We start from the raw sequence: 20,828 nt of genomic DNA on the forward strand, positions 1-20,828 counted from the left end.
TGATGGAAGTTACTACCTCATTTTCATTGTTGGACATAAACTTTAAGCAGTCACGACTGCTGAAAGAATCACTACTAACATTGTTCTACTTATTTGAGTTCACAGGACCTAACCTGGATGCAGAGACTTGTGCTTGTGCTTTCTGGGGGAGATCAGAAGGAGCTCTGCATTTAATTAAAAGTGAAATCAGTTATACTCATTAAAACGAACTATCTAACTCCATTCCTCTCAGAATCATAACTTAATCAAAAATCTACTTTTCAGACAGCCTACTGACCATATGGCACAGTGGCCTCTTGGTGTTACGGAAATGCTCATTCAAAGCAGGAATTCGTTCCAGAGGAGTGGGGCACCCACAAATAAAAGGACCTTGGCAGGCTCTGTGTCTTAACCACATTTTAGAATAGCATCTAGTATCCAGCAATACCCAATCCCCACTCTTCTAAAAATCCAAGCTGACAAATGGACATTTATATCAAGAAAAGATTACCAAGGAGTTCAGCAAACCTTACTTCTGGTAGCGGGCCGGCCGGCTTGGTTAGGATTCCTCCCACATAAACCACATTAGGCAGGGTGGGTCTCGGGAACTCCAGGGCTACGTCTGTACACAGCATCCACAAGCTGGACCCGTGGACCAAGTCATACATGGACTTCCCCGGCAACAGGTTATACTTCTGCATGATCCTTTCATATTTGGGAAGAACCAGAAAGCTGATCCCTATTCTGGAAATGAGGTAAACGCCGGTGTTTTTCATCCTTTGCAGCAGGTTCATGTTGTCTGTGAGGAGTGAGTTAAACTCTGGGACGTAAGCCAAGGGGGCAGGAGCGCCCACTTCAGCAGGATACCAAAGGCCGGTTGAAAATACAGCATATTTAACCCCCAAGAGATGAGCTATCACAAATCCACACATGTCATTAGGGTCGACCAGCAGCAGGTCAAACTTCTCCTTTTTTAGACCCTGAATCAGGGCGTGGTTGCCAACCATCATGTCACAGTTCTTGGTATAGTGATCCAGTATGTCAAACAGTTCGACTGCTGTCAATCTCCCAGAGAAAATATTCCGCATTTTGGACTGCAGGAAAGCATCCGAGGTGGTACTGTTAAAGATCCCTGGGTAGCGCTGGAGGCTGTAGTGATTAGATGGCGCGATGTCTCTGCCTTCAGAGAGGAGGAACACTGTGTGGTGGCCTCTCTCGTGCAAGGCTGAGGCTAGTGTCTTGAAAATGTACATATGGCTTTCAAACATAATTGGCGGCACGATGATGATTTTGGCAGCCTTGGCTATCCCAACAGCACTCCACAGGAGCATGAAATACGGAGTGTAAGACTTCATAGCTGAAATGACAACCAGAAAACTACTTAAAACAGACTGCAATCCTCACCATTCAAAATCATCACAAAGATGCTTTTTCACAGGATCTGATGATCCAGTACTTTGCCTAAGGATGGCTTTTAAAAATTATCCCAGTATATATTCTGTCTCTTCATTTCTGAAAGGTGTCTCTTAAAATACAGAATTGATAGTAAGACTGGCATAAACTGAAATAGATTTAAAATGTATCAGCTTTGGAACAACAATAGAGAACTCATCTTTTTTTTTTTTTTTTTCCTAATTTGAAATGAAACCTGTAAGACTGAATTTGAAAAAAGATCTCTCTTCTTTGAATAAGAGCTATAAGCCATCTAAGAAACATTTGTTTATCTTTTAAGGGAACATCAATGTTAATCCCAGGAAGAAGAGCCAAGACTTCTTTTCTGGCGGTTTATCAGCCTATATGTCTCTCTTTAAATCATTTTATCACAGCAGTAACACTCCCCAATTATGACTAGAGCATACCAAAGAAAGATTATGTATCAGAAAATCATTCTTTCAAGTAGTAATTCTATTGAAAATGTTTTTCCACAGGAGAAAAAAATGACCTTTAGTGTGACTTTCTCCTTTATCTAAATACCCTTAAGTATCCTGGCCAACTCTGTTTATGTAATTTATATCAATTTGCTGGCTCATTTCAGGGCATTATCTAAAAGAGAAACCTTTAATACAAAAGTTCAAGAGGGTTAACTGGATCTCAGTAAATCCTTGTGAAAGAGATGGCTGATGAGTGACTATGTCCTTGACTATACTCCCCATGTTGTACTTGTAACTCAGGTGCAAAGGACGAGTGCACAGGATGGCTAATCTTTCTTCTACTCTTCTGCTTTAATAAAGTATATACAATAGTTGGAGTCACCTTCTACCATTTTTTAAGAAATACCTATGTGGGCCACTGAATATGGAAACTTGCCCTACCTACCCAATATAATTTACACTTGGATTCTAAATTAGCCTCCAAATAGGGAAAGACATAAACAATAATTACCCATAACTGGACTTTTCTACTTCAAAGAACAACTCAATATAGATTTATATGCAATCACCAAATCAATATGTGTTTACCCATCATATATTAACCATCCTGCTTATACAAATTCCTGCCATCTAAACACAGTTTAAACAACTATACCTTCTCAACATTCAAACACTGCAAGAAACCTAAAAAAAAAAAAGAAATCAATAGCAGACAAATGATAGATTCTTCCAATACCAAAATTAAACTATAAAATATATTTCCAGATGCTTTTCAAACCAATTCCAATGATACAATATCATTAAGTTATCATTACTATAACAGTAAACTGAAGTAACGTGTTATAAACATATGAAAGCCTATGTTAAATGTTGCCTGAATTAATGTGAGACCTTTAAAAAAATAATTTGGAGCAAACACTGTTTCTATAGCAATGAAGTTTATTCTACAATTACAATGTCAATGAAAGAAGAAAATTAAGTAGCCAACCTTGGAGCAAACCTTCCAGGCCTTTATTCTGTGTTTTCTCTCCAAATGTGTCTCTCTGGTGTAGCCTTCTGCCAATGGTGGTGGTGGTTTAGTTGCTAAATTGCGTCTAACTCTCATGACCCATGGACTGTAGGCCATCAGGCTCCTCTGTCCATGGGCTTTCCCAGGCAAGAATACTGGAGTGGGTTGCCATTTCCTTCTCCAGCTTATTTTCCCAACCCAGGGATCACACCCGGTCCTCCTGCATTGCAAGCAGATTCTTTACCAACTGAGCCACCAGTGAACCCCAGCCTTCTGCCCTTGCCAAGGAAGAAAAAAATTAGGAATTTTAAGTAGACAAGTTATTAATTCTAAGAATGAGAACTATGCAGAAAAGTTATTTCGGCTGAACTGACCATTGCTGTGACTAATAGTGCCTGTTACTGCTGGCAAGTCCAAGAAGACCAACATCATGATGGACCAATGTTAGGCAACTGCTCTGCCAATTGTATTTCACATTTAGCTGAGCAGATGGTGAGCATACTCAGCTCCTTCAACTGTAGTTATAACTGGTACTTTAACATAAATCACTAAGAAACAAAAGATAACAGTAGGGAAACAAATGCTTTCACTGCATTTCTTAATTTTTTCTTTTAGTATTTTAGTAATTACTGCAAAGTAAAAAGAAATCACACAAAATGACTGTTTAATCACAACTGCTATGTTCTAGAACCACACTGTCCAACAGAACTACCTGTGATGATGAAAATGTTCTATCTCCTTACCATCCAATATGGTAGCCTCTAGTGAGCAATTCCAATGTGATTAGTGTGACTAAGGAACTTCTAAACTAGTATTGTACTGAATGTGTATGTGTGTTAGTCACTTAGTCATATCCAACTCTTTGCAACCTCATGGATTGTAGCCCAGCAGGCTCTTCTGTCCATGGGATTTCCCAGGCAAGAATACTTGAGTGGATAGCCATTCCCTTCTCCAAGGGATCTTTCTGACCCAGAAATTGAACCTGGGTCTCCTGCACTGCAGGCAGATACTTGACCATCTCAGCCACCAGTGACTGTCGTCTAACAAAATGAGGTTAGAAAAGGTACATAGATTCTGTACATGTAAATTATAAAACTATTAAGAAATACCAATATTCATATGATAAAATATCTTCTAAAAATAGTGCCTACTAGGTCGTCATATGTCTTCATGAAAAAGAAATGGTTACCAACAAAGAAGCATCATTTGCACAAGTGCGTTATTCACTATTAAAATACAAAGTTAATTATGAAGCATTACAACAGCACTTAAATCTCATAAACATCACCATTATGGATAACAGAATGACTAACACAACTACCAATAAATGGTATGATCCTTGCTAGTCCAGAAGAATCACAATGTATCAGTTAAAAACTTGGACTTCATTAATATTAAAATCTTCTTCTCTGAGAAGATAATGTCAAGAGAATGAAAAGACAAGCAACAGACTGGAAGAAACATTTGCAAAATATATATATAAAAAAGGATTGCTACCAAGATATGTAAGGAAGGAACTCAAATCTCAACAATAAAAAAACAAACAACCTGATTTAAAACAGGTTAAAGATCTTAATAGACATCTCACCAAAGAAAATACAGATATGAAGTAAACAGATGAGAAGATGCTCCACATCCTATGTCACTGCTGCTGCTGCTGCTAAGTTGCTTCAGTCGTGTCTGACTCTGTGCGACCCCATAGACGGCAGCCCACCAGGTTCCCCCGTCCCTGGGATTCTCCAGGCAAGAACATTGGAGTGGGTTGCCATCTCCTTCTCCAATGCAGGAAAGTGAAAAGTGAAAGTGAAGTCACTCAGTCGTGTCTGACTCTTAGCAACCCCAAGGACGGTAGCCTACCAGGCTCCTCCATCCATGGGATTTTCTAGGCAAGGGTACTGGAGTGGGGTGCCATTGCCTTCTCCCTCATATGTCATGAGGGCAATGCAAACTAAAACAATAATGAGGACTTCCTTGGTGACTCAGTGGTAAAGAATCTGCCTGCCAATGCAGGAGATGTGGGGTCAACCCTGGTCAGAGAAGATGAGAACAACTAAGATCAGAACACTAAGGCCGTGCATCACAACTATTGAGCCCGTGCTCCGGAGCCCAGGAGCCACAACAAATGAAGCCCTAACAGCCTGTGCTTCCCAACAGGAGAGGCGATCCCAATAAGAAGCCCGCACACCACAGCTAGAGAGCAGTGCCGCTCGCCACAACTAGAGCGAAGTCCATGCAGCAAGGAGAACCCAGCACTGCCAAACATAAATAAATAACTAAAATTATAAAAAAAAAAAATAAAGCAACTATACTGCAATAAAAAAAAAAAATAATGATACCACTACACATCTATTAAAGCGGTCAATATCCAGAACTCTGACAACACCAAGTGCTGGAGAGGGTATGGAACAACAGGAACGTTCATACATTGCTGGTGGAGATGCTAAATAGTACAGACACTTTGGAAGACAAATCGGAGGTTTCTAATAAACTAAACATACTCTTACCATGTGACCCAGCAATTGTGCTCCTTGGCATTTACAGAAGAAAGATGAAAACAGATGTCTGCACAAAAATCTGCACATGAATGTTTATAACAGCTTTACTTATAACTGACTAAACTTGGGGGTATCCAAGTACAGCACCTAAAGTTAGTTGAATAAATAAAAAAACTCTGGTACATCGCTATGTTGGAATATTATTCAGCACTAAAAAGAAATGAGCTATCGAGCTATGAAAAGAGAAGGAAGAAATTAAAATGTATATTTACTAAATGAAATAAGCCTATCTGAAAAGGCTACATACGGTATGATTCCAATTATATAACCTTCTGTAAAAGGCAAATCTATGAAGACAGTAAAGATATTGGTCATTGCTGATGGTTGCAAAGGAGGGAAGGATGAACAGGTGGAGCACAGAGGATCTCTAGGGCAGTGAAATTATTCTGTAAGACTCTACAATGGTGTGTAAGTGTCATTACACATTTACCCAAACCCAGAGACTATCCAAACCCCAAGGGTGAACCCTGTGAAGCAGGGCTCCCCAAGCCCCGGGTCGAGGACTGGTACCGGTCCATGGCCTGTTAGGGACCAGGCCCCACAGCAGGAGGGAAGCGGCGGACGGGTGAGCAAGTGAAGCCTCACCTGCTGCTCCCCATCACACACAGAACCACCTGAATCATTTCTCCCCACCCTCAGTCCCTGAAAACATGTCTTCCACGAAACCAGCGCCTGGTGCCAGGCAGGCTGGGGACCACAGCTCTAAGTATGGACTTGAAGGGATGCCGATGCGTCAGTACAGGTTCACGATCATTAAGAACGGACCACTGCGGTGCAAGATGTTGATAGTGGAGGATGGTATGCATGGGTGCAGGGGGAGGATATGGGGGCTCTCTGTACTTCCCGCTGTGAGCCCACAACTGCTCTACAAAGTAAAGTTTATTATCTTAGGGAACAACGTAAAGCAGCCTGAAAAAATGAAAAGAAAATCAACCAGACAATTTAAAAAGAGGGATGTGGATGCATCAAATGTAATGTAAACATAAAGGGAAAATTATACCCTAGAAAAACAACCTGCAACATGCATAACAGACATTTAACCTCTACAAGCATTTTCATGAAGCCACTGTTTAAGGCAGGAGAAGACTGCTACTAACTGCAGACATTTGCAGATACGTTAAATCTCCAAGAGTTGGAAACTGGTTAAAATAAACTGTGATTCATTCATACAATAGCCCCTAAAATAATCTCGTAAAAGAATATTTAATGGCATGAAAAGACATTCAAGATTTACTATTGATTAAAAATGAGGTTACTTAAAAATGAGGTTGCTAAACATGATCATGTAATGTGCTCACGCTTAGCTGCTGAGCCATGCCCTACTCTGCGACTCCATGGACCGTAGCCCACCAGGCTCCTCTCTCTGTCCATAGGATCTTCCAGGCAAGAATGCTGGAGTGGGTTGCCATTTCCTCCTCCAGGGGAGCTTCCTGACTCAGGAATCAAACGCAAGTCTCTTGCATCGCAGGCAAATTCTTTACTGCTGAGCCATCGGGGAAGCCCGCCATGTGAACTATCACTTTATATAAGATATATACGTATAAATATCATACACGGGAGTGATATGCACCAAACAGCAGCGGTGTTTTCTGGATAGTACAAATTATTAGAGATTTTAATTTAACTTTTTCTACGTTGGTCACATTACTCTTCTCTTAATAAAAATAATGTGTTATTTTTTTTTATGAGTGTTATTTTTAAAAAATGTGATAAAAAAGATCTCATTCACAGTAACAATAAAGTACATAAAATACCTTTAAAGTTAACTAAAAAACATACATGTTGGCTATTCTAAGGAAGGCAAGTTTTTCCCTGAAGATATACATGAAAGGAATACTAAGTGTACCGCAGTCCATATTATTTTAATGGAATACAATATTCTAAAAAAGTCAATCCTTACCATAAGATAAATAGACTGAATAAATTCATCTCAAAACTCCAATGGATGGCTTTGTTTTGTCTGGAATTTGACCAAACTATATCCATGTTTACTTGAAAAGGGAGATTTCACTTTTGAAAATGAAACAATAATGACTTGGGACGGAAAGGTAAAAATTCTGTAATTAAAACACTATCTGGGCCTCTCCTTCAGGGTCGGCCCACCCTCACACCTCAGGGGTGTACCATCTTTCGTTGACCAAATAAAATTCTGAGCTGTAACTGAGCTGTTAAAAAAAAAAGAAACAAATATATATATATATATAATATATACATATATTTTATATATATATATATATATATAGTACATATATACATAATGGAATAGTACTCTGCCATAAGAGAAACACAAGATACTGCCATTTGCAGCAACATGCATATAACTAGACATTATCATACTAAGTGAAGTAAATCGGAAAGACAAATACCATATATTATTCATATGTAGAATTTAAATTTTGATACCAAGGAACCTACCTACAAAGCAGAAACAGACTCACACACATAGAGAACAGATCTGTGGTCCCCAAGGGGAGGGGTGGTGGGAGGGATGGAATGGGAGGCTGGGGTTAGCAGATGTAAGCTATTACATACTGAACGATAAACAAGGTCCTACTGTATAGCACAGGAAATTATATTTAATATCCTGAGATAACCACAATGGAAAAGAATATGTAAAAGAATGTGTGTGTGTACATATATATATATATATATATAAAAACTGAATCACTTTCTGAACAGCAGAAATTAATACAATGTTGTAAATCAACTATACTTCAATTAAAAATTAAAAAAAAAAACAAAACACTATGGAACTCGTCCAAGAATCTTAATTCAAATCAATGGTAGCCTGTAACAATTTCTTGAATATAGCATGAGACGAAGGAAGTACCACAAGTAAATGAAGAAAGAACGCACTCCCTGTGAAGTGTTATAAAGTGGCTCTATATTGGAGAAAGAAAATCACTAAAATTTTTACCTTAGACTTTCCCCAAAGTAAATTAGACTGAAGAGTGTCAAAAAAAATTTTTTTTCTAATAAAGTCATTAAGAGTGTTGAGCCTTAAATGATCTCTGGAAGGAAAAACATAATTCTGAGTATAAAGCAAAGGGGAAAAAAGCCACTATTATTAGATTTTATTACTCTATCATTAACTATTTTTGGAATGTTTAAAACATCTGGAGCAGAGGCTTCCAGTCCAGGACGGCTAAGAGAACACAGGTGTCTCTAGTCCTTTCTTCCTAAAGTGCTTTTGGAATGACAGTAAAGTCTACTAAACGGAATGAATACCCCAAATCCCCGAGAACGGACATGAAGAAGTGAAGTGTGGGCAAGACGACCGTCAACAGTGGAATGGAGTGTGGACGCTGTTTATGTCAGTAACTTGAGAAACGCTTATTGAGGGATACAAAAGGATGAAAGACGTCGCAGCCCAAAACACACAGAGGAGGCTGTAGTAGAGGTGAAAGTTGCTTCCAGATGGCTGAGAGCTGAAGAGGACGCTCTAAGAGCAAGAGCAGGGGCAGAGCAGGAGATGAAGGGGAAGCGCTCTCAGGGAACAGCAGGGGATGGTGCATTCACCCCCAAAAGTAAAAACGAAGGCCGGTTCTCCAGAAAAAGTGGATCATCTGCCTAACGGGGAGTCAGAACTGGTGACCAAGGGTGAAGCCCTCCTAATGCTGGCCTGTGGAGGTGGCAGAGGGCTCCTCACCCGTGTACCCCAGAGGCAGCGCCAGGCGCTAGACAGGCCACCCCGCCACATGCAGTCTGGACGCAGCCTCCCAGTTAGTCTTAAGGAGCTCAAAACTTGCTGAATGACTGAAAAACTGAGGCTTTTTCCTTCATGAAATTAGAAAGGATGTCATTTTTAAAGATAAGGCTCAGTCCCTGCAAAGGTACAAAGTAGTTAAACGAAGTTGGCAAAAATGTGCTTCCTGCTCAGAGCTCCAGTTGTGTCCAACTCTCTGTGACCTTATGAACTGTAGCCCGCCAGGCTCCTCTGGTCCATGGCATTTCCCAGGAAAGAATACTGGAGTGGGTTGCCATTTCCTTCTCCAGGGGTTGCCATTTCCTTCTCCAGAAGGTCTCCAGGGGACCTTCTCAACCCAGGGATTGAACCCATGTCTCCTGCATTGCATGCAGATTCTTTACTACTCAGTTCAGTTCAGTCGCTCAGTCGTGTCTGACTCTTTGAGACCCCATGAATCACAGCACGCCAGGCCTCCCTGTCCATCACAAACTCCCGGAGTTTACTCAACTCATGTCCATCGAGTCGGTGATGCCATCCAACCATCTCATCCTCTGTTGTCCCCTTCTCCTCCTACCATCAAACTTTCCCAGCATCAGGGTCTTTTCCAATGAGTCAGCTCTTCGCATCAGGTGGCCAAAGTATTGGAGTTTCAGCTTCAGCATCAGTCCTTCCAATGAACACCCAAGACTGATCTCCTTTAGGATGGACTGGTTGGATCTCCTTGCAGTCCAAGGCACTCTCAAGAGTCTTCTCCAACACCACAGTTCAAAAACATCAATTCTTTGGCGCTCAACTTTCTTTATAGTCCAACTCTCACATCCATACATGACCACTGGAAAAACCACAGCCTTGGTTAGATGGACCTTTGTTGGCAATGTAATATCTCTGCTTTTTAATATGCTCTCTAAGTTGGTCATAACTTTCCTTCCATGGAGTAAGTGTCTTTTAATTTCATGGCTGTAGTCACCATCTGCAGTGATTTTGGAGCCCAAAAATATAAAGTCTGCCACTGTTTCCCCATCTATTTGCCATGAAGTGATGGGACTAGATGCCATAATCTTAGTTCTCTGAATGTTAAGCTTTAAGCCAACTTTTTCACTCTCCTCTTTTACTTTCATCAAGAGGCTCTTTAGTTCTTCTTCACTTTCTGCTATAAGGGTGGTGTCATCTGCATATCTGAAGTTATTGATATTTCTTCTGGCAATCTTGCTTCCAGCTTGTGCTTCTTCCAGCCCAGTGTTTCTCATGATGTACTCTGCATATAAGTTAAATAAGCAGGGTAACAATATACAGCCTTGACGTACTCCTTTTCCTATTTGGAACCAGTCTGTTGTTTCAGGTCCAGTTCTAACTGTTGCTTCCTGACCTGCATACAGATTTCCCAAGAGGCAGGTCAGGCAATCTGGTATTCCCATCTCTTTTAGAATTTTCCACAGTTTATTGTGATCCACACAGTCAGTCTTTGGCATAGTCAATAAAGCAGAAGTAGATATTTTTCTGGAGCTCTCTTTTCTGTGCTCTCTTTCTTTTTCGATGATCCAACAGATGTAGGTAATTTGATCTCTGGTTCCTCTGCCTTTTCCAAAACCAGCTTGAACATCTGGAAGTTCATGGTTCACATACTGTTGAAGCCTGGCTTGGAGAATGTTGAGCATTGTTTTATTAGCGTGTGAGATGACTGCAGTTGTGCGGTAGTTTGAGCATTCTTTGGCATTGCCTTTCTTTGGGATTGGAATGAAAACGGACCTTTTCCAGTCCTGTAATACTAGCGCCATGTAAAAATGTAAATCGGCACAAATGTTCTGAAAAACAACTGCCGCATTATTTTACATTTATGAAATGATCCTAAATCAGAATTGCCAACACGCATCTACAGAGATATTCTCTGCATTCACTTCTGATAGCTAACAGCCAGAAACCACGAAGAAGCCAGCAGCAAAGGACTGATGAAAGCCTAGTGCATTTACAGAGGGATGGGATGGGGTGGGAGGTAGGAGGGAGGTTCAAGAGGGAGAAGACATATGCATACCTATGGCTGATTCATGTTGATTTATGGCAGAAACCATCACAATTTTGTAAAGCAAGTATTCTTCAATTAAAAATAAATTAATTTGAAAAACAATAGCATATTTTACTATGGAAAACTCTAGCACCATCAAAAACCATGCTTTTAGAAACAATTTTAATTTGGGAAAATGCTTATAGCATAAGAAAGCAAGAAACACAATGTGATATATATATTTATATATATGGACTTTCCAGGTATTGCAGTGGTAAAGAATCTGTCTGCCAATGCAGGAGATGGAAGAGACACAGGTTCAATCACTGGGTTGGGAAGATCCCCCGGAAGAGGAAATGGCAACCCACTGGAGTATCCTTGCCTAGAAAATACCATGGACAGAGGAACCAGGCATGCTACAGTCCATGGAGTCACAAGGAGTTGGACACAACTGAGCGCACACACGCACACCTACACATGTATATGTAAACATAAAATGATTATAGGTCTTCCCTGGTGACTCAGAAGGTGAAGGATCTGCCTGCAGTGCAGGAGACCTAAGTTCAATTCCTTGGTCGGGAAGATCCCCTGGAGAAGAGAACAGTAACCTACTCCAGTATTCTTGCCTAGAGAATTCCATGAACAGAGGAGCTCGGTGGGCAATGAGGTTCATGAGGTCAGAAAGAATCAGACACGACTGAGCAACGACCACTTTTACTTTCACTTTCAAAATGATAATAGTAACAACAAAGTAAATATCAAAACTCTTATCAGTAGTCAAATTGGATTGCCAGATTGAGTGATTTTGTCTTAGTTATATATTTCCAGACTTCTGAAGGTTTCTATCAAAAATACATTGTATTTATAAAACACTCATTCAACATACATGCCACTTGAGCATGTCTTACTCTCATTTTCCCCTTGGAGAGTCAAGTGTCTTGAAACATCAATCTCTATTTATTGGGTCCCACTTATTTCCCAAATGATTACCGTCTGCCACTGACTCCACCCCAGCTCTGCTGGATCACTCATTGTCAAGGGCACTAAATACATTCTACATGTGTACTCAGTTGCTCAGTTGTGTCCAATTCTTTGTGACTCCATGGACTGTAGTCTGCCAGGCTCCTCTGTCCATGAAATTTTTCAAGCAAGAATACCGGGTTGCCATTTCCCCTTCCAGGGAATCTTCCCGAACCAGGGATAGAAACCTCATCTCCCATGTCTCCTGGATGGGCAGGCAGATTCTTTATCACTGCACCACCAGGGAAGCCAAAATATCTCCTAATATTCACTGAAATACCTTTTTTCCCCAGTACTTATCTGACTGGACTTCTCTTTCACATGAGATACTACTGATCCCCGACCTGCTCCGAATTTTCTCTTGGCTTCTGAGATGCAACTATTACTTGATTGTACCACCCTGCCAGAATACTGATGAAAATCCCAAATTCAAAGTCTTTAAACAAATTCTCAATCCCCAACCCAGGGATGGAACCCAGGTCTACCACACTGCAGGCAAATTCTTTACCATCTGAGCCACAAGGGAAGCCCCGATAGACAAAAGAGTTTGAGCAAACTCTTGGAGAGAGTGAAGAAGAGGAGTCTGGTGTGCTCCAGTCCACGGGGTCACAAAGAGTTGGACACGACTTAGTGACTGAACACAACAAAACAAATTTCCTGTTGCCTAGCAATCCACTCTTCCTTCTTTACATAAAATTTTTTATATAAAAATTATTTCTAGGGCCGTATTCAAGATAAGAAACAGTGCTAGTCTTAGTAAGTGTGCCCACCCGTCACCATATGAAAACCATTCAACATCTAAGTATGAATTAATTTGGGCAAAGCAACAAGAATATCTGGGTGTACCTATATGTGTGTGTCAGTCGCTCAACTGTGTCCAACTCTTTGTGACCCCATGGACTGTAGCCCATCAGGCTCCTCTGCCCACGGAATTCTCCTCCATGTTGCCTCTGCAAGACACTCATTTGCAAAAGTGATCCCTGCAAGACTCCATAAATGTTTGTAAGCCCCTTAAGAGTACCAGAAAAGATTAATTATCAATAGCTATCTTTTGTTCCTGCTCCTAAGCAACAATGGTTAACAAAGGCAGAAATTCAACACAAGAACACCCCGTCATACCACTAAGATTTTAAACGATAAGCAAGAGACTTTATGAATCCATATAGATCCCATTTTCTCAAATATCAGAGCATAACACCATGCTAGACCTCCAGCAACCTTTCTATTTCCATCTACTTATTTAAAAAGAAAAAAGGAGGGTGCATCACTTTTGACCACCACTTGAAAGAACCATTTCTCTGGTTTTTTTTTTTTTTTTCTGTTTAAAGTTGAATCTTTAATAACTCTGAACTAAACATACACAAGGATGAATTATATAGGAAAAATATATGAAAAACACAAAACAAAATTAGAACTCAGGTTTTGACAGCCTATCATCCCAGCAGCTCAGCAATTCATAGTCTAACATTCTAAACAAGAATTAATCAAAATCTTTTAGTGATAAAGGAAAAACAGGGCTAATGGGAAATTTAAGACCATGTCTGTACATGGTGAATTGGGCTATTTAGAAAAACAGAGTGAGTGATTTCGTCCCCAAAACAGATCATATAGTCTAGTAAGCTGCATAGCAGAATTTCTTCATGCTTTTACCTTTCCTTGGCATTGAGGATTATGTGGATGGCAATAAGAAGAGAAAATATATCAATCATGACTGCCACCACAGGTTGACCTTGGTACTATATGAAATACTGTTGAGTAATTTCACCTCTCTTCTAAGCACCTTCTACACGTTAAGCCTCAGAAAATGCCATCCAGTAAAACAAAAATAAGAAAAATAAATCCAGCAAAGTAAAAACTAATTGGGGATCATTAATAGTGCTTTTAAATAAACGCAAATTTATTTTAAAAATCTATTTTCCTGTAGCATAATTTAAGTTCCCAAAGGGTAGAAATTGTAGTAGAAGTTGACAAATGTTTATCCCTATGGCGTGACCATGTGGCGCTCAATATTTCTTAAATGAATGACTGTGCTTGTGATTCTGAACAACGATACATAGTTGGATCACATACACCTCCACCAGTGGACTCTTTTTCGTCCTTTAATCTGAAATGAATGAACTTGTAATTATACCTGTTGCCTTATTTCTGAACAAAATTCTAAATCAAAAGCTTTGCCCGAGGCACTGGAGTTAGCTACCCACTTCAATTACGAAGAGAATTTCTAGGCTAATGTGTACTGCAATTGGAAAAAGTTATCAAGTCAAAGAATAGATTTCATTACAGCTTTTCCTTAAGTCTAGGGGTCTTTTTTTCATGTTATTTGTTAACTTCCTACACATTCACAGCAATGTTGTAGTGGCCAAGAAAATGACCATTTATTACATAATCACAATATGAAAGGAAACTGGATGCCATAAATAGGCATATAAGAGATAGCCATGGCATCTATTTTTCTTCTTTTTTCTAGTAATGGAATCCTCTAGTTTAGCTTGGCTCATAGCCAAAAAGACTAAAGCCATTTCCCAGCCTCTCTAGGAGCTAGTTTAGCCACGAAAGTTAGTTCTAGTAAACAGGATGGGATAGAAGCAGAGCAGTACGTGCAATTTCTCATTTACGCCCTTAGAGCTCTCACTTTTGGTCTTTCTGACCGATGGAATGAGGACTTGGTAATGATTAACCTCCTGGACCACAGGACAGAAGCACAAACCAGGAAACCTGTTGGAACAAAGACACTTAGCACCGTGCCACCAGAGCGTCGGCCCTGTCTGTTCTGCCCACTGTAACCATCATCAACAAGAAACTCCTGATACCTTTCTGAAGTCACTGTTATTTGCAGACTGTTTCCAGCAGTCGGGTGACCAACCATCCCAGAACTGAGGGCATTTCCAGGATGTGGGACTTTCAGTGCTAGAACTGGCAATGTCCTGGGCAAGTCAGAAGGAGCTGGTCATGACACAGCTTGAAACCTACATCTTCACATAAAACTCAGTAAACAGCAGCTTGTAAAGAGAGTTGTACTGTGTACTATGTACCTTCTCTGCATCACAGGCTTTATGAGCGTTATCTCATTTTATACTGAGATAAGGACAAAAATAGTTGTTCCCATTTACAGATAAGGAGAAAAAGACTTAGACAAGAAATTACCTAGTATATTGCAGAGCTTCATATCCATTTTTAATCCACTTCCATCCCACCATTCGAAGACAGGAAGAAAGCGAAGCTGAAAAAACATATTGTGACCGTGGACAAACTGGGGGAATACTCAGCTTTATTGCTATAGAGTTGTTAAACAGTCCAGGTTTGAACCTTTCTCTCTCATATGTAAACAATATCTTGTGTTCTGAAGTCAATTATGACCATCTATTACAGACTGTTTCCAAATAGGAAAAAGAGTACGTCAAGAGTGTACATTGTCACCCTGCTTATTTAACTTATATGCAGAGTACATCATGAGAAATGCTGGGCTGGAAGAAGCACAAGCTGGAATCAAGATTGCCAGGAGAAATATCAATAACCTCAGATATGCAGATGACACCATCCTCACAGCAGAAAGCGAAGAAGAACTAAAGAGCCTCTAGATGAAAGTAAAAGAGGAGAGTGAAAAAGTTGGCTTAAAGTTCAACATACAGAAAACTAAGATCATGGCATCCGGTCCCATAACTTCATGGGAAATAGATGGGGAAACAGTGGCAGACTTAATAATTTTGGGCTCCAAAATCACTGCAGATGGTGACTACAGCCATGAATTTAAAAGACACTTACTCCTTGGAAGGGAAGTTACGACCAACCTAGACAGCATATTAAAAAGCAGAGACATCACTTTGCCAACAAAGGTCCGTCTAGTCAAGGCTATAGTTTTTCCAGTAGTCATGTATGGATGTGAGAGTTGAATTACAAAGAAAGCTGAGTGCCAAAAATTGATGCTTTTGAACTGTGGTGCTGGAGAAGACTCTTGAGAGTACTTTGAACTGCAAGGAGATCCAACCAGTCCATCCTAAAGGAAATCAGTCCTGAATACTCATTGGAAGGACTGATGCTGAAGCTGAAACTCCCAATACTTTGGCCACCTGATCGAAGAGCTGACTCAGTTGAAAAGACCCTGATGCTGGGAAAGACTGAAGGTGGGAGGAGAAAGGGATGGCAAGGGATGAAATGGTTGGATGGCATCACTGACTCAATGGACATGAGTTTGAGTAAGCTCAGGGAGTTGGTGATGGACAGGGAGGCCTGGAGTGCTGCAGTTCATGGGGTCGCAGAGTCAGACACGACTGAGTGACTGAACTGAACTGAACTGATTTGCAAGTAAACTACTAAAGCAAGGAGACTCCTAAAATCACACTGTGAAATGGGAACACCATGACTTGGGGTGGGGGCTAGTGGGAAGATAATTCAGAAAATTAAGGTCACTTACTCTTGGTTAATGTTCCCTCCCACCCCCACCCCCCCCCCCAAAGATAAAGCAGTGATCTGGTGACAACCTGGCATCTTTAATTAATTAAGAGTGCAATCTGGGTGAAAATCCTATATATGGTTGGCAACTGGCATTTAATAAAGAGAGGTAATTTTCAGATTTCCAAAGTCTGCTACTTTATCTAATTTATAGTTTTGATTCATTCAGAAAAATTAAAGACATTTATTTGTCTGGACACACACAGCTCAATTAGAGAAATGCAAACTACTCAAGGAAATAAAACATTAGCAATACCATTCAAAAAAATCAAGTGTGCCCTTGGGACTCTGATGAGCACCACAAGGGGTACAGCGAAAACCTCCTCTTGAAGGGGAAGTCATAAGGAATGCTTTTGTGGTCCTTTATCGTTCTTGTTGCTGTTACAGCACTCCAGGCCAGCTGCACTTACCACTTTCCTGCACTGCCAGTACCTGCAGTTATCTCTTTCCAGACACCTACAGTACAGGTGGGGAAGCTGTCACGAGAAACTCAATGCTGTTCGCTTATCAGTGACAGCTGGCCCAGATGCACCTGGGATCCTTCTCTGAAATCATCAGGTGGGAAAGTAAGATTATAAACAACAAGAAAATAGAAAAGAAAAACAGGGTAATACAGATGCCAACAGACATGGCACTCAGTACTTAGTATAATATATGTATTCAATGCTCAATGATGGCAATCAAATTTAACTATATTAAACACCAATTTAATCCCCTAATGAAATGATTCTCAAAATGTTTGCATCCAAGTGAAACACCTACTGTGCTAACTAAAAATGCAGATTCCACAACCTTTTCAACACACAAGCTATTATGAAGTCTGGGAGAAATCCCCAAATCTGCCAATTGTAAGATGCCCTGGGGATTTTCACGAATTCAGCCATCAGATTGAGAGACAAGGATCTCACACTTAATCCTTATTTGCAATAAGAGATACACAAGTGATGCAGTGGATGTGTGGATCTGAAATCTAAAGATCGGATAAAGCTTAACTCTCCTGGGGATGTGAAAAAGAACAAGGCTCATCCCCTGTTCCTGAGGAACCCAGAATAAACAAATAAACACTTCCCAAATATTTTAAATGTCTCGTGATAAAGTGCCTGCAATATCTCAGGAACGCATGGATACAGGTTTAGTAATTTATAAGGACATGCCTTATAAAAGGACATGTACCTTTCAATTTTCATTAAGTTTAATACCACATATTCTACTTTCCCATTACCACTGAATTACACAAATTATAATTTGAAATATTAGTTTATTAGTAAAGTATTTCAATGCCACTTTAGATATATAATTTAAATAAATGTCAACATGTATTTAAAATTTTGGTGTTTTGGATATGTGTCATATTTGAGTAACCTGATTGTCTTTTCAGGTAGTTCACATTTAAAGTTGTTTATATTATGATACTAAAATTGTTATAAGTGACCCTATCATGATGTCCCTACAATTAAAGGAAAAAATACACACACACACACACACACACACACACACACACACACGGCAAGCAACTATGGATGCCCAAATCCGCAGTCTTGGTGATTTAGGCCATGTCATTTAATTTCTCTGCACCTAATTTCCTTCACCTGCCAGTGAAGATATTAAATTAGATGGTCTGGAAAATCGCTTATAGTCTAAAACTTATTGAAAAGTGAGGTTAAGACTAGGCTTAATGAGACTGAAATGATTTGAATCATAAAGATAGTTAAGACCAGATCAATGGATGCTGAGGAAAAAACAAAGAAGAATGAAATTCATCCTGACTTTAAGCTTTATGTTCTAGAGGATCTTTACTGTGAAGACAAATTTCACAGGGATACTGTTAAGATGCACTTATGATTCAGCACGTCTGGTGTGGGGCCCCAGATGATTTATCTCTGACAAGCTCTCTGGTGACACGAGATGCTACAGGTATGAGCAATGCACGGTGAGCAAGCAAGGATGTACAGTAAAGACAAGAGGCAGAATGAAGAGTAATAAACATGTAACCTACTGGAAAACAAATTATTTTTTAATCACACACAAAACACAATTTGCTTAAAACAATTAAAGGACTGGAGGAGCCTGGTAGGCTGCAGTCCATGGGGTCGCGAAGAGTCGGATACGACTGGTGACTTCACTTTCCCTTTACACTTGCATGCATTGGAGAAGGCAACCCGCTCTAGTGTCCTTGCCTGGAGAATCCCAGGGACGGGGGAGCCTGGTGGGCTGCCGTCTATGGGGTCGCACAGAGTCGGACACGACTGAAGCGACTTAGCACCAGCAACAGCAACCTAATATACATTTTTTTTTTTAAGGAACTGATATGGGTGGGAGGAAGCCAATCTTGCAGCACAGGGTGACCCTCCAGTGGCTCTCAAATGTGAATGCACATTATACTCCCAGGGGAGCCCATGAAAACTAGAGACACCTGAAAACCTGCCACCCCCAACCTACATCAATTAGAATTTCTGGAGACGAGGCCTACCCAAGTCTTAGCATTTTTTGTTTTCTTTTTAACACTTCCCAGGGGATTAGGCTATTGCGAACCACTGGGTTACATTTACATAAAGTCACAGTAAAATACACAAAAGTAAACTAATCCAACCCACTTTTTTTTTATTAATTTTTAATTGGAAAGTAATTGCTTTATAGTATTGTGTTGGTGTCTGCCATGTACCAGGATGAATCAGTCATGGGCATACACAGGTCCCCTCCCTCCTGAACCTCCCTCTGACCTCACACCCATCCCACCGCTCTAACTGTCACAGAGCTTTGAGCTCCCTGTGTCATATAGCAAATCCCCACCAGCTATCTATTTTAAATATGGTAATATATATGTTTCAGCGATACTCTCTCAATTCGTTCCACCCTCTCCTTCACCTACTGTGGCCACAAGGGTGTGTTCTACATCTGTGTCTCCATCGTTGCCCTGCAAATAGGCAGGTCCTCATCAGGACCATCTTTCCAGATTCCATATATATACATTAATAGATACTTTTCTCTTTCTGACTCACTTCACTCTGTATAATAGGCTCTAGGTTCATCTATCTCATTAGAACTGACTCAAATGCATTCCTTTTTATGGCTGAGTAATATTCCATTGTGTATATGTTCTGCAACTTCTTTATCCACTCATCTGTCAATAGACATCTAGGTTGCTTCCATGTCCTAGCTATTGTAAACAGGGCTGCAATGAACATTGGGGTACGTGTGTCTTTTTCAATTATGGTTTTCTCAGGGTATAAGCCTAATAGAGGGATTGGTGTGTCATATGGTAGCTTTATTTCTAGTGTTGTTAAGGAATTTCCATACTATTCTCCATAACGGCAATATCAATTTACATTCCCACCAACCCACTTTCTGTTTGTTTGTTTTTTTTTTAATAAACTGAGGAGCTTGTGTGTGTGTGTATGTGTATGTACATGTGTGTGCTGGCAGAACTAAGAATACTTGAATATTCCTAAATAACTAATTAGTATATAAAATACAATATCATGAATTTAGGTTTTAAAAACCAGCCAGGAAGCGTTAAGCAGGAAAACATTTTGAAATTCATATTGGATTTTTCTTTTGTCCCTAAAATGACTAGAAATTTGTCATTACATGAGAAAATTGGAAACGATTATATTTATTATCATAGATCAGCGGTTCTCAAACTTTAGCAAGGAGCAGAATCATTTGAAGAACTTGTTGTAACAGACTTAGAGGCCTGTCCACAGTTTCTGTTTCCAGAGATCTGGGATGCACATCTGACAAATTTTCAGGTGATGTTTCCAGTGGCCCAAAGATCACTTTGAGAATCATTAACAGAGAAGAAAGCTTGCAATCTCACACATACACACAGAGGCAGCAGGGGTATCTTTTGCTGCTAGGTTGGCACAGTCATCTCTGTGCTTCTGTATCATGCGCTCAACACTCAGCCAGCAATAAGGAAACACTCTGTTCTGACACTGATCTCATCCTTAAACAAAGGAGAAAAGCTTCATATATCATACAACTGGTTCTGTGTGAGGCTTTAAGTTCTGATAGGTATTTGCTTTCTTCAAAAGACTGACGTTTGATTCATGTTTTAAAATGTTTCATTAGGGCTTTTATTAACTCTCATTCACTGGGATTTTAATTAGCAGAATACCACCATCAATATGGAGGAAATTCAGATCAAGTTTTCATCTCCTGCCACAATGGGACGAAATCACACATGGGGAAAGACAGCTTTTCAATACACCATCACCTAGAGAATATTAAAGTTCCAGAAATGTACTAGGTTCACAAA

The 20,828-nt window shown here is 40.1% G+C and overlaps 1 protein-coding gene across 3 annotated transcripts in view; it reads right to left on the reverse strand.

Annotated features, from left to right (window-relative positions):
• UGT8 (UDP glycosyltransferase 8) overlaps nucleotides 1–20,828 on the reverse strand; it is a 93,791-nt gene that overhangs the window by 60,020 nt on the left and 12,943 nt on the right. For all 3 annotated transcript variants that reach the window (XM_065907504.1, XM_065907503.1, XM_065907505.1), the window contains one exon: nucleotides 513–1,336. In XM_065907504.1, coding sequence (XP_065763576.1) covers nucleotides 513–1,334 — 822 coding nt within the window. In that variant the 5' untranslated portion in view covers nucleotides 1,335–1,336. The remainder of the gene's footprint in view (nucleotides 1–512; nucleotides 1,337–20,828) is intronic.

The sequence above is a fragment of the Muntiacus reevesi genome, chromosome 16, assembly GCF_963930625.1.
Source record: "Muntiacus reevesi chromosome 16, mMunRee1.1, whole genome shotgun sequence".
NCBI lineage: Eukaryota > Metazoa > Chordata > Mammalia > Artiodactyla > Cervidae > Muntiacus > Muntiacus reevesi.